Below are 16,649 nucleotides of genomic sequence, written 5' to 3'. Positions count from 1 at the left end.
TAATAATCATAATCTGTTAGACCAATTATGTGAATAATAAGTAAGAGTTAATACTGATTACATGTTTTTATGCATTTCAGGGCTTCAAAGTCCATTATGTGCGAAATGTGCCACTTTAGCGAGATAAAGGAGCAAAAGTCAGCAACTTCCTAATGCCATATCTTTGGACTCAGACCTCGGATTGAGGCCTACCTTATGTCAAAACGACCGCTCGGAAAGAGCTTTGCAATGGTCCAAGCCTTGATCCAATCAGAGGAGCAGAAGTGGACGAAAAGTCTGTGGAAGCCAACTGCAGCTGAAGAGGCCTTTTTGACCGAAGAATTGGGTTTTGGGCCTGATAAACATGGCTCCAAGCCCATGCACGATTTTTGGATCTGGATGTATAAAAACAAAAGCTTGACTCAGTGTTAATGGAGTCAGAGCAGTTAGGTTAGGTAGATAGCTTAGAATAGAAAGTAGCCATTAAAATAGCTTCTAGATCTAGATTTAATTGTTTTATTTAATTAGTTTCAAATCACGTATTAGATTAAACCTTTGAATCTTGCTCTTCAATTTGATTAGATCAATAAAGTAGTATTCTTTATCAATTTCGATTTTTGTCATTTCCATTTCTAGATCTAATTTCAATTCTTGTTCTTATTTCATTTTAGTCATTAATTTAGATTTCATTATTGTTTAATTAAGTAAATTTTAATGCTTTATATTATGTTTAGTTTTAATCTAAATGGAAATGATTATGAATGATTCAAGGCTAAACCTCCATTAGAGGGGGTGAGAAGCCTTGATGAAAGCTTGATTCCGTTTACCGTAGAGTCGCCGTAATTTCTATTCCACACCGAAAATAATTAGTTCACCATGAGAATGGGTTTAATTGTTCACATGCTAGTTATAAATTGGTAGAAATGCCATGTGTAATTAGGGATTAGGAAGAACCAATTGTTCTGCATGTGGCGTTCAATTCGATTACGACGACTCGTCGCTAGTGGATTAAGTTGAGTTAAGGTGGAATCAATCCCCCTCTAACTCCTTAACATCGAATCAACGTAGCATTCCCTTAATATTCTGATAACCGACTAGTTGCATTTCGTGGGTAGTTGCATCGTAGTCTAGTCCCCTTTTCGTAAAGCTCTCATTGACTTTAAGTAGAGTATTGAGACTAGAATACAAGCATACGGAAGGACTAAGAGTGGAACGAACTTCCTACTCCACTTTATCTCATAGGATTGAGAGTAGAAGAAAACTTTGATAAACAAGTAACAAAAAATAGTTTTAGTTTACTTACGTTGTGAATTCATCGTTCATTTCGTAGGTAAACTATTCATTTCACTCTTATCATCGCCCGTTCTCTAGAGCTATCTCTTCTAGGGTTATGGTGAATCACTTGGATTGCTTAAGTACCACTGCCCATAGACGATAGTCCGTTTGTCAAGATTTAGACAAGAAACACTAGACTTTGATTTTTCACTGTGTTGGCTTAAAACTTCAATTGTTGAAAAGGTCCTAAATGCAATTATACTAGAAAGCAATAAAACTAAACTATTATGCAACTATACTAAGAAAAATAAATAGAATGAAGATTCAACTAACCTGGATGGTAGATCTTGTCTTCGAGATGTCCTTCAAGCATCTTTCTTTCTTAAAAGGATGGATGATGCGGCTAAAATTACCTCAAGATCCAAAATTCTAATCTTGAAAGAAAACGGCAAACATAAACAACTAAAAACGGCAGCGACGCCATTTGACCTTGCTTCTTTTTGTGTGTTGATGAGATGGTATATGGATGATATAGGTAGATGATGTAGATGGATGATGGTCGTTGAACAAAATAGAAGCGTATCAAAACCTAATTATCCCTCAATAAGTAAAGGATGAGTAGGGTATCGTTTCACTTTTAAGTGTATGTTTATATGAAGGACAGGACTGGAAAGGGGGTTTAAGGGATTAAAAACTATGATTGTAGAGATCTTAGATTCTAATACTAAACTAAACTAAATTAAACTAAACAATTGAGAATTTATAAGAGAGGGAATTCAAGAGATTAGAATCCACTAATACTTTTAATATATGACCTTCTGCTTCATGGTTGTTCTTACAAGTAGACTAAAATTAGGCAATCGAGCGAGTGCCGATGCCCTCTTGGACGAAACATCGTTAAAAATTTACTCTACTTAAGGTTGTTCCTATGTTTATGCTATTAATATCTTCTTTCCTTTTATGTAAGCTCGGGCAGCCATTCAATGTATTACTGAGAGCAACATCAAGGAGTACTTCCTAATAGGGCGGCCATTCAATGAATCACCACTTAAGGCAAACACAAAGAATACTTCCCTACCACTTCTAAAGAACACAAAAGAATACTTCCCTAACTCTAAAGAACTATACTACTAGAAGAAAACTAAAGAACACTAGCATGATATTAATATTGCAAAACATAAACCTTATTCTATACTTCCATCCCCTGGTGTGGGCAATGGAACTAATAACGAAAAACATAAAGAACTAACTTGATTGAAGAACACCATGAACCAAAAGAATCATTAAACCTTAAGCACTGGCTTCATCTCCTCCCTTTATGGAGAAAATTAGCTTTCCATAAAGAAGGAAAAACATGAAGAACGAGAAAAAGAAGAGTCGAAGAACATAAGACTAGAAAGACTAATTTATTATGACCCAGCTAGTTAAAACCGATCTTTTATTATTAATCTCTCTCTGCCTCAAATTTTGGAGACAAGAATATAAGTGAATTGGCAAATTACATGAGGCACTTAGGTCCTCTATTTATAGAGGTTACAATAAGCTCTAGAAGCATTCCAAACCGTCATTTGTTTCCTAATACAAATAGACTTCTTTTAGAGTCCAGCTTCGTCTCCAAAACTGAGAAAGAATTGGCTACAGTGTCGATTCATGAGTTTGGACGCTCGATCCATGTGTCCCAGACGCGTTAGCCGATTTTGTCGCTTCTACTTTATCTTTCTATCCTCTTTTGCGGGCTTTGGTCCAAGCAACAAATCCTTTGGCTTTGGGCTTCCAAATAGGCTTTAAAATAGGTCCAAGTCGCATCTTTAATAGCTCCAATTCCTTGGCCTTCTCCATGACTGTCCACGGGCTTCCCATGTGATCCTTAATGCTCCGAATTGCTTCGTTTTACCCCATTTTTTTTAATATTCCACAAAACTCTCTCTTTGACCTGTAGAAGCATAAAACATAACTTACAAACACTATTAGTCCACTAAGATGGCTAAACAAGAGGCATAATTGAGGGTTAAATTGCACTTTTTGAGCACTTATCAACTAGCATGGTGCATCTTCTTTTTCATGTCTAGTCTACACCAAAGGAATCTACAACAAATCTTTGAAACCTATTCCAATACTGTTAGAGGAAGAACAAATTTTTTTTACCTAATACACATGAAATGTATTGAGCACAGAATGGATGAGTTGCAACTTCCTAACATTAGAGAAAACTCTTGACTTCTAGTTTTGGATTCTTGTAGTGGCCTTCTCAACAAGAGGTTGACACTCATGAATGACTAGCCTTGAAGAGATTAAAGGTAACCCCAGATAGGTAATAGGAGGGGTTACTAACTTCACCACTATAGTGTCTGCTAACAGTTGGCCTTCTGCATCATTCATACCACCTACAAGGAGAGTGGTTTTATTCTTGTTAATCCTCAAACCAGTCACTTATGCAAACATCTCAAGAGTATCTTGCACTGTCACAATAGATTCATTCTCACCTTTAAAGAATAGAAGCAAGTCATTCGCAAAACATAAATTTTTCACCTCTGTTCTCTTACATTTTGGATGAGCTTTAATTCTCTTTGCATTGAACTCATTCTGTAATAGGCAACTTAGCCCTCCATAATCATGACAAAAAGGTAAGGGGAAACTGGATCACCTTGCCTTAATCCTATAAGTCCTTCAAAATAGTCTTCTGGAGCTCCATTGATTAAAATAGAGAAATATGGAGTAGTATAACAAGATATAAGAGTATGTTTGTTCTGATGGAAAAACTATGGAAAGGAAAGGAAAGGAAAATAGGTGTGGTCCACCTTTTCCATAGTTTTTTGGTTGTTTTTTTTTAAAAAATAAGTTAAGGTTAGGCTGACCCTCACCTGCATTAATTAACCAAGTCTTACATAGGTGGTACCTAGAGCATCCTCCTCTATGAGTCTATGCAAATCTCTATCTAGAGGAGGTATAAACACTACTAAATCATTACCAATAGAAGTCTTAAGTCCTGCAAGTAAGTCTGCCGGCTTATTAGCTTCCCTCAAAACATGCGAAAAAGAACAATAGCTGAGTTTCGCAGCTAGCTTTGATGTCAGAGCCTCCAAATTCGAACATGTCCATGGTGGTTTTGCAATCTTTGTGATGATTTTCACTGCTGTAAGGGAGTCAGATTCGACTTCCACCTTGTGATATCCTAGTTCATAGCATAGCTCGAGCCCGATCTCAATTGCCTTCAGCTCCTAATAGATTACAGATTAGATGTCACCACTGCCCGTATAAGCTGCCAACACTTCGCCATGACAGTTTCTGATGACACCTCCATGGCCAGTTCCCTCATTCATCAATGCTCCATCTGCATTTAGTTTTACCTTTCCTTCCTCCGGTGGGATCCACTTACACTGTCACATCTTCATTGCTCTGAACTTGAGCTGAATACCCAGTGACTGACAGAGTTTTCTAGCTTCTAGCGAATCTTCGATATTAGATGCTTGAGTATGAATGTACCTCTTTGTTTCTCTGATGATTTTCCTTAAGACCACTATCACTGGTCTAGCCTTGCTATTAAATCGTCTCCCATTTCTTTCTTTCCATATCCCATCCACTGCCACACAAATGTAGACCTTATAAATTTCTGCCACTAAACTGGATCATCTACATAATCGCAGCAGCGAGGACCATTCCCTATTTGAACTTCCTCCATCAGTTATTATCCCCAGAGCTGTTTTTATACCATTGATAATCTCTCGCGAATATGCGCAATCAAAGTAAAGATGATTTGAAAATTCTCTACAATGATTACACAAGCAGCAGCAGGAGAAAGAGAGGATCTTTTTGTGCACCAGCCTATCTTGCGTTGATAAACTGTTAGAGAACAAGTGCCAGGTTGTAAAGGAGTGTCTTGGTATAACCAACTTGCCCCACACAAGTCTCTGCCATCTTACTTTTTCTCCTTTTCTCCTCAAAGCTTCATATGCACTTTTCGATGTGAACTTCCCACTCTGGTAAGGCTTCCAAACCACTCGATCCTGATCTAGATGTTTATTGATTCTTGTACTCAAGATATCCTCTCTTAGACTGTTACATTGGATGTTCTGTACCACTTAATTCCAACCACCTTCTGATAAGAGTTGATCCATTGTGGCATTGATTGGAAGCTGGATTTCAGCTACTACCTGTGCATTGAACAAGAGAGGGCTACTAGTACACCAGAGATCGTGCCATACAACCGTGTCTCTACCATTAGAGATCGAGTACAGAATAAAGTCTCGTGCTTCTTTTCTGCTATGTAGAATGTTTCTCCATGACCATGAATAATCTTGCGGGATTGTCATAGTCCACAAGTATTTATGAGCCAGTAGATTCTTCCATACCCATTCGACCAAAATACTACTTTCCTTAGCAGCTACTTTGAATACCAATCCACAATAAGCTCCTTTATTCCATGGCTCCATATTCATGATCCCCAATCCACCTTCTTCATTTGTCTTGCAGATGGTTCTTAGACTCGCTTGATGCACACATCTCTTTATATCAGTTCCACTCCACAGAAAAGTCGCACATATTTTTTCCACATGTTCTAGAACTATTTTTGGTAGAATGAATATTCTGGCCCAATAAATATGTAGTGAACTAAGCACTGATAATATGAGTTGCAGTCTACCTGCATGAGAGAGAAATTTAACTTTCCAGTCCTTGATTCTGCTTGTAACCTTATCTATCAAAGGTTGACATTCTCTGATTCCAAGCCTAGCAGAGATGAGAGGGAGTCCTAGGTATAGTAATGGAGGAGTTACGAGTTCAATACCTAGAATTTAAGCTAAAACCAAACCATCCTGTTGTCCCATGGCACCAGTCATAATAGTAGTCTTCTGCAAATTTATCTGTAGCCCAGTAGCTTTGCTAAATTCCACCAAACATTCTCTGAGAGTGTATATAGAAGTCACTTCCCCTTTACAGAAAATTAAAACATCGTCCGCAAAAGCCAGATGCGTGAGTTTATTCCTTTTGCATTTAGAATGGAATTGGATTAGCTTATTTTCCACACTCTCTCTAATTAGGCAGCCAAGAACTTCCATTATAAGCACAAACAAATATATAGACATGGGGTCCCCCTGCCTTAAAAGCCTCTACCTTCGGGAAAAAACCCTTCAGGCGAGCCATTTATGAGGACAGAATAAGAAAATGAGCTAATGCATAACTGAATCCACTTTTTCAGCTTAGGTGGGAATTGGAATCTATCCAGCATGTAGAAGATGGCTTGCTAACTCACCATATCATAGGCCTTCCTGATATCTAGTTTTATTGAGCATCTGGGGGTACCGTGTCTTCTATCATATCCTCTCAGAACTTCATGGGACAAAAAGATATTGTCCTATATAGATATCTCTGGGATGAACGCTGACTGATTGTCATGTACTAGCTCAGGTAACACTATCTTCAACCTATTGGTGATGACTTTGGAAACACATTTGTAGATCGTGTTACACAGAGCAATCGGTCTGAAATCTTCAACTTTAGTTGGCGAAACCAGTTTTGGGATCAGACATAGAAATGTAGCATTTGTACCCCGGGGCATTTTGTTTGTTCTAAAAATATTTTTGATGGCATTCACAACATCCACCCCTACTGTATCCCAGCAAAATTTGAAAAAGAACGGGTTATAACCATCAGGTCCCGACACCTTATTGTTTTCCATCTCAAACAAGGCTTCTCTGATTTCTATGTCAGTCACCTCAGCTTCCAATACCACACTCATTTCTGAAGCAATAGTGTTTCTAACATTCAGCTCCATGAAAAGTTCTCTATCACTAACTGGTGGTGCTGTAACGCCCAACATCTGAGTGAAATATTTCACTATGCTCTATGTTATTTCTGTCTGTCCATGCACTATTTCACCACTATCATTCGCTATTGCCCATATTCCTTTCCTGGATGCCTTTTCCTTCAAGGAGTTGAAGAAAAAACTCGAACATCTATCCCCTTCTGTCATCCATTGCTTTTCAGACTTTTAGGCCAAATCGATTGCTTCAGTTCTTGCCATATCAATATATTTCTGCATAGTCTATTTTTCACATACTCCCAAACCCACATCAGATGGATTATTCTAGAGGTTAATCTGTGCGTCACTTAACTGCTGCCTTGCGGCTATAACTCTCTCATGTAAGTTTGAGAAGTTTTTTCTGGCCCACGGTCTGATCCTCTCCTTCAGCATCTTGAGTTTTTGGATAAGAACATACATAGGATTTGCATATATCCTTGTATTCCAAACTTCTTCTAGGATGTTCTTGAACTCCGGTTGATAAACCCAAAAGTTACAAAATCTAAAGGGAATTGGGGACCGACTATAATCATTCCATGTGAGGAGCATGGGTGAATGATCGGAAACTCCCTGAGGTAAGAATTCAGCCCCTGAGTTTGGATATTTATTTAGCCACAAACTGTTAACTAGGCATCTATCTATCTATTCTTGACATAATGCTTACAGCACCAACAGATTTATTCCACCATGTATAAAAAATCCGCTAGAATTAATATCCATTAACCCAGCATTCTGGAGACATAGTATAAAGTCTTGGGCTTCTCTGGGGTGCATAGGTGATAAGAGCCCAAAACTGTAGTTTTAACCCCTTAATAATCATACTTTTAGACCAATTATGTGAGTAATAATTAAGAGTTAATACTTATTACGTGTTTTTATGTATTTCAGGCTTCAAAGTCCATTATGTGCAGATATGTACCACTTTAGCGAGATAATGGAGCAAGGGTTGGTTGCTAAGAAGTTCTATGATTAAAGGCCAAGATTCAAGAAGACAAAGTCTTTGTAAAGCCCGGTCAAAAGATGAAAAGTCAAAGTCCACGCGGGCAGAAACAGTGCACAAAGTCAGCAGAACTTCCGAATACCATATCTTTGGACTCAGACCTCGGAATTGGGTCTACCTTATGTCAAAACGACCAACTCGGAAAGAGCTTTCCAATGGTCCAAGCCTTGACCCAATCACAGGAGAAAAAGTGGACGAAACATCTGTCGAAGCCAACTACACCAAAGAGCCCTTTTGGACTAAAGAATTGGGTTTTGGGCCTGATTCTCTGGCCCAAAACATGGCTCCAAGCCCATGCACGATTTTTGGATCTGAAACATATAAAAACAAAGTAAAACTTAGTTCTTAAGTTATCTAGTTTTATTTAGAAAACTAGTTCCTTGTAATGGCAGTTAGGTTAGGAAGCTAATGTTAATGGAGTTTAGGGTTATAAAAAGTTAGATCTAGATTAGTTAATTACTTATTTTTCATTCCATTAATTAGTTTCATTCTTTGTTTTAGCTTAGTTATTTAAATCATTGAATATCATTCATTAGATAAATAAAATAGTTGTTATTCATTCAATCATATCTTGTTCTTATTGTTCTATTAGATAAATAAAGTTAATTAGTTCTCCATAATCTAGTTTCATTTTCATTTATTTATTAGCTTAAATCCTTAGATTTACTTATTTGTCATTATTAGTTTAATTCAATTATTGCATGAGTAGTTTCAAATTGAGTTTAAACAAATAAAGTTCAAATCTTTATATTATGTCTTGTTTAGATTCAATTGTTGGGAACGTAGAATAGAAAATTCACATCAAATCATTACTCTCACTATTGTTCCTTTTGGGTTTGATTAGTTGAATTCAATTTAAGTCTTGAGGGTTTAAGAGTGGAACGAATCCCTCGACTCTCGATATTACTTCATTATTGAGAGTAGGAATATTGATATAAACACGCATTTTACGTAATTTGATTATTTGTGTTTACGATATATATAGTTAGAATACGTAAAATTACTTTTATCAAATGGCGCCACCATCTTAATCTCGCTCAAGACAAGAATTCAATTGCTTGAATCCAAGGGCAATCCCCATTCTCTACCCACCCACCCTTTTAATTTTTCATTCTTATTTCTTGATTTTCGGTCTTTTCTCACTGTTTCAGGCATAGGGGCTGCGGATTCACTGAGAAAAACACTGCGGTGAAGGTATTTCTAAATTTTCGAAAATTCTGAAAATTTTCATACATATTATTGAATGTGTTTTTGATTTACTGGAATATTTTCAGATTTTTCAAAGTTGGTTTACCTTGTGAAACAAATACGATCTTTACAGTGCTGCATTTCAGTTTTCACACCATATGTTCTTGAAAAACAGACGAATAAGGTTACTTAGGGAGTTATAAAAATTCTATAATTTTTACAGGAGTATCTATCCTAAGTCAGACGTTTTTAGTAAAAATTTGACAAGTTTTTTATTTGTTTTGACCTCCTAAATAGTAGAGTGTTTCCAGTGTGTTTCTGAAGTGTTGTAAACACTTAATATCTGGAACACCAGCCAATAAGGAGAGGTTGTAGGACTCCAATTTCTCTAAATGTTTTACAGGAACAATTAGGATCTGTCAGGAGTCTCCAGTAAAAATTTGGCAATTTTTAGATTTGTTTTGATGGGTTAACCATTCGGTTGTTTGTATTGTGTCCGAAAACCGTTTCGCAAATTTTGAAGGGCTGTAGAGGGACTTTCACAGCTCCGATTGATCTGAAATTTTACAGGCTACTTGATAGACGTCTTAGCAAATTACTGTGAAAATTTCAGATTTTTTGGAGAACAATAAAAGGCCTAAAACTTGAAAACCCTGGAGCGCGACCCGCGCCCAAACCGAGCGCGACCGCGCCCAAAACACTGGACATTCGACAAAACAGAGGGCACTCGCACCCACTCGCGCCCAACCCGCGCCCTACAAGGAAAATTCATCGTGAACAGCCCGATTTTCATAGGAAAGTTCAAATTTCTATTCCTTAAAGTTATAAAGTGTTTCTAACTTGTTAAATACACTGAAATCGCGTATACAAGACGCCATTCAAACGCGTAGCAAGGAGACATTCAGGTACTCCTTCTTCCACTCCTCGCCTTTTCTGTCAGAGGAGTTTTAATTCTAGTATAATCAGGCTTGTTTTTCCTAGAAATAAATACAACACGCCTATCTAGAATTTCACACACTACACTTACATCAATGGCTAAAGAACAAGAGACTCCTCTCTCTGATTTTTATAAAGCCCTAAACGATGGCCCTAAGTCGTGCATTGTTCTTACAGACCTAGTGGGGGATTTTCGAATCCCCCCTAATATATTTAACTTGTTACCGGTTTTTCATGGTTTAGACCACGAGAAGCCTTACCAGCACATGCGTAGGATAGACCAAGTTCTCACTACATTCCATCATCCTAGCGTAAGTCCAGAACAAGTTAAACTTAGGGTGTTTCCTTTCACCCTAGCCGACAAGGCGGCATCTTGGTTAACTACCCAAATGCCAAACTCTGTGGACTCATGGGCTCAACTTGTTCAATTGTTCATGGAACAGTTTTACCCACCACTGAAGACAGATGAAATGCTTCACAAGATTCATTTCTTCCACCATAATCCTCATGAATCCTTTTCGGAGGCACGGAATCGTTTCAATCGATCTTCTCATTGAATGCCCATCATAATCTTGCGAAAAGACACGCTTTGTTCGTGCTTTCTTCAAGGGGGTTTCACATTATCATAAGGAGGTTCTAGATATCATAACGGGGGTAGTTTTCTTAGTAAAGGAGCCTTGGAGGCTTATACATTCTTAGAAGATCAATCTAAGAGGAACAACAATTGGGGAGGTAACGATTCCTCCCGCCCTCTCCTTCTTCTCTTGAGGTTAAACATGATCCCGAAGCTTAAAACTCTTATCGATGCCCTCACTAAAAAGGTAGATGCCATCTCTGCTCAACAACAACCCACTCGGTCATGAACATTAACTCTACTTTCGTTGTAATGTCTGCATTGTAGTCTTGAGCATTCCGACTTCTATTGTCCTCTTGTCTATGCACAAACACCACCACAACCACCACACTTCAACCAGCTTAACTCAACATCAAGGACAAGGGAACTTAGGTGACCAGGAATAGAGGTTTAGTACCCATAACCCGAAACTATAAACATCAAGACATGAACGCCAACAAGCTTTAATTCCAATACAACCATCTACGGACAAAGTAGTAGTGACCTTGTTGGAGAAACAAAATCAAATTATGCAACAAAACTCCAAATTGATGAAAGATCGGCATGATCAAAACTCTAATATGATGAAAACAAACGATGCAAATGATGCAGTCTTTTTATGCCAAAAGGTTATTGACATGTCTTCTAACCAAAAATAATAACCAAACCGGTGTGTTTCCAAGTCAAGCAATGCCTAATCCTAAGTCAACAAACACCGCCCGAAATAAAAAGTATTCATGTAATGGTAATATAAACCAAGGGGACCTACAGATACTACTACCCTTCGCTCGTATTGCAGTAGTTGATAACCAAGTGAATATACCTAAAGATTACCCGCAAACTAAAAATGATACCATACCAAATACTATAATAGAAACTGAAGACCCTACAACTGTAGAAGTACCAGTTACACCACAACCAAAAGGGAAAACATTACAAGACCCAATAATAGAAAGTGAAGACCCTACACCTGTAGAGGTTCCAATATGGAAACCTAGTTGGAAAGTGATAAAAGATAAAGCAACGGTTAACAAATATGTTCCCCCTCATATTAGGTATAGGGATAAAACACCGCATGAACAACTAGATTTTCCTGTAGAAGGTGAAGTTAAGTCTATTGATAGTTTTGTATATCACATTAGTGCTTCCGACGATGTCGTCCCTACACTAGTACATATCCCTCTTATGGAAGAAGACAAAGATCACAATTTTGACTCTTTGAACATAACTCCAACTAGAGAAAGAATTTTCAACCCCGCCTTCCTCCTAACCATAGAAGAGATGGACTAAACCTCACAATAGACGAGATAGATGAATTCCTCAAAGATGGAGATGAATACCATAATTATATAGATCACGAACAACCTAGATGAGGAATTCGACGAAGTTTCTAAGAGCCCAGTGATGATCCACCTCCTCAAGCACTACCTAGAGCACCACCCTACCACCATCCACCTGAGTTAATCCCTCATAAAATCCAATCATTCTTCCCACCCTTTTCTTCTAACACTTATCCACATTCCAAGTATTTTCCAAAACTATTCATTTACTCACGATCATTCACTTGACACCTTCTTATTCGACTAAGTTAAGGCCAGAGAAAGTTTTGGAGCTTGATTCTGTTTGGTGGTGCATTCCATGTTAAGTATTTATGGAAAGATCCACAATTGTTTAGATTATTGATATATGGGAAACTGCATGTAAATACATATATATCACTTTAAGTCTAGGGAATCTGACTTTAAAAGACCCACGTTTTAAAACAAATTTTTACAAACCCGTTTTCAAAAATTTGTTTGGGGGTGTTTTGGTTTTTCCATGCTTGATCACTAAACTTCCTATTCTTATCCCCACCTCGCTCCCTTTAAGAGTAGCTAGATTTCTCTTTGTTTGTTGTTTTGATGTTGTCTTTTATTATTTTTAGTAGATAGGATGTTACGTTGTTAAATTCCATAGTTAACTTTGAATTTGGTAGTTAAATGTTGTTTGAATTTCAATTTTAATATAATGTTGTTCTTTTCAAATTGTGCATGGATTTTATTGTTAATCCCACCTTCTCCCGAATTGTTTGGGGTGGTATTATTTATTCTATCATGATTTGTAGAAGATCCTCCATTTTAGAGTTTGTTTTGGAGTGAAGGTTGAGAATATTGTCATAATTGGCATACCTATGATTAGATGTGGTGGTATGATGAAATCTAAGAGAGTTTAGAAGTTACTAGTCTAAATCCAAAGTGTAAAAGATATTAGGGTTGTTATAGAATCAAGAATATGAGTTGTTTCCATTTTCGGTTCAGAAATTTTATTGTTTCCTGAATTGCCTTAAAGCTTTTGGCAACTTACCGATTCGTTTTAACAATTCAAAACCTATAAAAACTTCATTCATTCTACACTCACAACCCACACTACACCTAACTTCCATTTCTCACCTTTCACTCCCACGCTTTCCCACGCTTTAAATGCATTTTTCACGAATCAACACCTCGGAGCGCCCGCCTCTGCAGAGGAGAGCTAGCCACGCTCTACACTTTTGTCGAAATTTTGTTCAAAGCGCCGACTTCGCGCCCTAGTTGAAGGCCTTTCATGCGACTTCCGTCGACCAGAAAAATTCCAGTTTTCCGTGGGTTGTTCCCGGTTCATTCGCAGCTGTTCTAGAGCGTAGTTTGAGATGACATCTCCTATAATAATACCGGAACAGTCTTTCAAAGATTTGTTTCAAAGCACTACTTATGGTGCTTGGTTTCGCGAGGTGATCACACACGTAGGCTGGGAACCGCTTATGGTTCTTGCTAGCATTTGTTCTTGGACTTGCCATGCCCGCTGAAATACAAGACCCATGGTGCTATTGGGTAGATAATATGTATGTCTACACTTATGAGTTTTTGCATGAGTCGTATGGGGCAGGCATTTTCCGTATCGAGGACCAAGGGGAATATAACGTCGCCCTTGGTAGCCTGTCCATGAACATAGGAACTGTTATGTTTTGGATCATGCTAAACATTTTAGGGGAATGACATTTTTCTTCTGTGAATGATGCCACTTGCAGCGTCTTCCTTGCTTTAGCCACGGGACGTATGTGCCATGACCTTCCCAGAACTTTGATGTCTAGTTTAGCACGAGCCCATAGCATGAGGCATAAGTATCTTCTTATGCCTATATTAGTTTGCCGTATTATACTATGTTTCTTCCCTATTTTTGTGCCCGCTTCACGGACCGGGTTGGGGTCGACATTGTGAGATCCACCAATTCTATTATTCGATCTTTCCGCGCAATGACTTGGCAAGGGGTGGAGGATACAACCTCATCGGGTTGCACCTTACACCCCATCCGACCAAGTGGCGCTTTAACAAGGTTAGGATCCGTAGATGATAAATGGCGGCAAGCTTGGCAAATTATAATGGCATGGCAGGATCTTGAAGGAACCTCACTTTTTTATAGAAGAGGAGGATGACGAAAACGCCGGAGTGGAGGTAAGTTTTAGTTTCAGTTCCATCGTCAGCTTATGTTCCAAGCAATTTAATTCTAAATTAACCCCATAATGGGTGGAACTCTTATAGAGTTACGCGTTTTTTTATTTCCTATATTAGTATATTCTAACCTTGTTTTGCAGATGTTCCAGAATTTCACACATTTCCATGGTATTTTTCTACCCTCTTTATTTAAATGCTTTGAGGACAAAGCATTCTTCTTGTTTGGGGCATAGAAATACGTGTAATTAAGGCATCATCGTTAGGATATAGATATGTATAATATGCATTTGTTTTCAAGTTAAAATTTTCAAAAATATAAATAAATAAGTTTATGCTATACACTTAGGAATATTGGTATTGTTTTCTTTCTCTATGCTCTTAACAATCTAGAAGTCTCAATGAGCTTTTGCATCGTAATAATTGTTAGAAACTTAGGTTAATATGTAGGTAATAATCTTTGCATCTATCTATAAATATATTACATGAATATCTATGATTGTTAGCAAGAAGTTTCTGAAATCTAGGCTAGAGTACTTATTCTACAAATCCTGTGAGAATATAGCCTAAAGCCTTATATGAGCGAAAATATTTGAGAAATGACACAAGGGAGAAAGTAAAATCCGGATAGAGAAATCACACGTCCACTTTCTTGATCACTAAACCATATCCTAAGCTAGAATTTAGGCCCTCTTTGGATCGATATAGCCAGAAATTCAAACATATGAATTATTTTCCGCTAGTAAGCCCAAGCCTTTCATTAGCCCTTCCATAAACCACAATTCCTTTACCATGTTAAAAAAAAAAAAAAATATATATATAAAAAAAAAAAATCAATCAACCTACCCATTTTAGAATAAGTCTGAGAATAGAATGAGGAAGAAAGAAAAAGAGAAAAAACCTGTGTAAACAAAAATTAGTTAGTTGCTTCAGGAAATAAAGAAAAGAAGTTTCCATCCAAAGAAAAAGAAAAATAGAAATAAATCAAAACTCCAAAAATAGAATAAAAGGGAGTCAAAAGCCAAAGAAAAGAAAAAGAAAAATATGGCTAAGGATGGAAACAAAGTGTAGAAGCAAAAGTAAATAACAAGGTTTCTCTAGTTATATAATATGAAGACTCTATTATCTCAGACTTGTCCTTTTTGAATATCCATTTCCTTCCTTCTTAAACCATCTCCTAATCCCCGCAATACCTAATAAAGACCTCTAGCTCAATTAGGAATAGGTTAGTGTGATAGTAAGTGGCAGATGTGTTTGATCGACTCCGGCTTTCTTGTGTGTCATTGAGATTGTAAGGTAAAGTGTGCCCACTGCACACTGGAGTAGCGAAACTTGAGCGGAAAAATCAGAGTGATTTTTGTCTTGACTTTTATGTGAGGACCTACTTAAGGATGCTATTCCGAGTTTTCAGAAACGGACCTGCTAAGCATTTCATAACATTACTCATTGTATATATGTTTATTCGTAGATGATTGATTATTATGCATATATTAGCTTAGGTTTTGACATGATTATTCTGTATTCAATTGCTAGTGAGATGTATAGATAGTTGAGACATGAATGAGGAAACAATAGTTTTATTTCTTAGTCGTTGTAGTATAGAAGAAGTTTGTGAGTACCTTCACTGGAAAACTCTCACGAGGTCAACTTCGTCCACTAGGGAATTCCTAGTGGTTTAAGGCCTTGTTGCATATGGTCAATGCAATCGCACTCAGCGAAACGAGAGTAGATAGAACTCCATTTTTGGTCACTTATTCTAATTTCTCATATTTGCTTGAGGACAAGAAAAATACTGTTTGGGGGTGGTTTGATAAGAGCCTAAAACTGTAGTTTTAACCCCTTAATAATCATACTTTTAGACCAATTATGTGAGTAATAATTAAGAGTTAATACTGATTACGTGTTTTTATGTATTTCAGGCTTCAAAGTCCATTATGTGCAGATATGTACCACTTTAGCGAGATAATGGAGCAAGGGTTGGTTGCTAAGAAGTTCTATGATTAAAGGCCAAGATTCAAGAAGACAAAGCCTTTGTAAAGCCCGGTCAAAAGATGAAAAGTCAAAGTCCACGCGGGCGTAAAAAAGCACAAAGTCGTGAGAACTTCCGAAGACCATATCTTTGGACTCAGACCTCGAATTGGGTCTACCTTATGTCAAAACGACCAACTCGGAAAGAGCTTTCCAATGGTCCAAAGCCTTGACCCAATCAGAGGAGAAAAAAGTGGACGAAACATCTGTCGAAGCCAACTGCAGCTGAAGAGCCCTTTTGGATTTGAAAGAATTGGGTTTTGGGCACGATTCTGCGGCCCCAAAACATGGCTCCAAGCCCATGCACGATTTTTGGATCTGAAACATATAAAAACAAAGTAAAACTTAGTTCTTAAGTTATCTAGT

General features: G+C 37.6%; 1 protein-coding gene across 1 annotated transcript; it reads right to left on the bottom strand.

The window, feature by feature from the left end:
• Nucleotides 1-4,124: 4,124 nt before the first annotated feature.
• LOC147497053 (uncharacterized) lies at nucleotides 4,125-5,169 on the bottom strand. The gene is made up of 2 exons (XM_086562742.1): nucleotides 5,146-5,169; nucleotides 4,125-4,472 (listed from the first exon to the last, which is right to left on the bottom strand). Exons 1-2 carry the CDS (start codon nucleotides 5,167-5,169, stop codon nucleotides 4,125-4,127), a joined length of 372 nt encoding a protein of 123 aa, XP_086418868.1.
• Nucleotides 5,170-16,649: the final 11,480 nt, after the last annotated feature.

The sequence above is a fragment of the Coptis chinensis genome, chromosome 5 (assembly GCF_015680905.1).
Source record: "Coptis chinensis isolate HL-2020 chromosome 5, ASM1568090v1, whole genome shotgun sequence".
NCBI classification, from domain to species: Eukaryota; Viridiplantae; Streptophyta; class Magnoliopsida; order Ranunculales; family Ranunculaceae; genus Coptis; species Coptis chinensis.
This window is presented reverse-complemented; position numbering and strand designations above follow the sequence as displayed.

Excerpts from the sequence above, each read along its gene's own strand:
- LOC147497053 (XM_086562742.1), bottom strand. The coding sequence starts at position 5,169 with ATGGCAGAGACTTGTGTGGGGCAA. Across the intron at positions 4,473-5,145 it reads CAGAGACTTGTGTGGGGCAA|GAGCTGAAGGCAATTGAGAT; the intron begins GTTGGTTATACC and ends GTAATCTATTAG.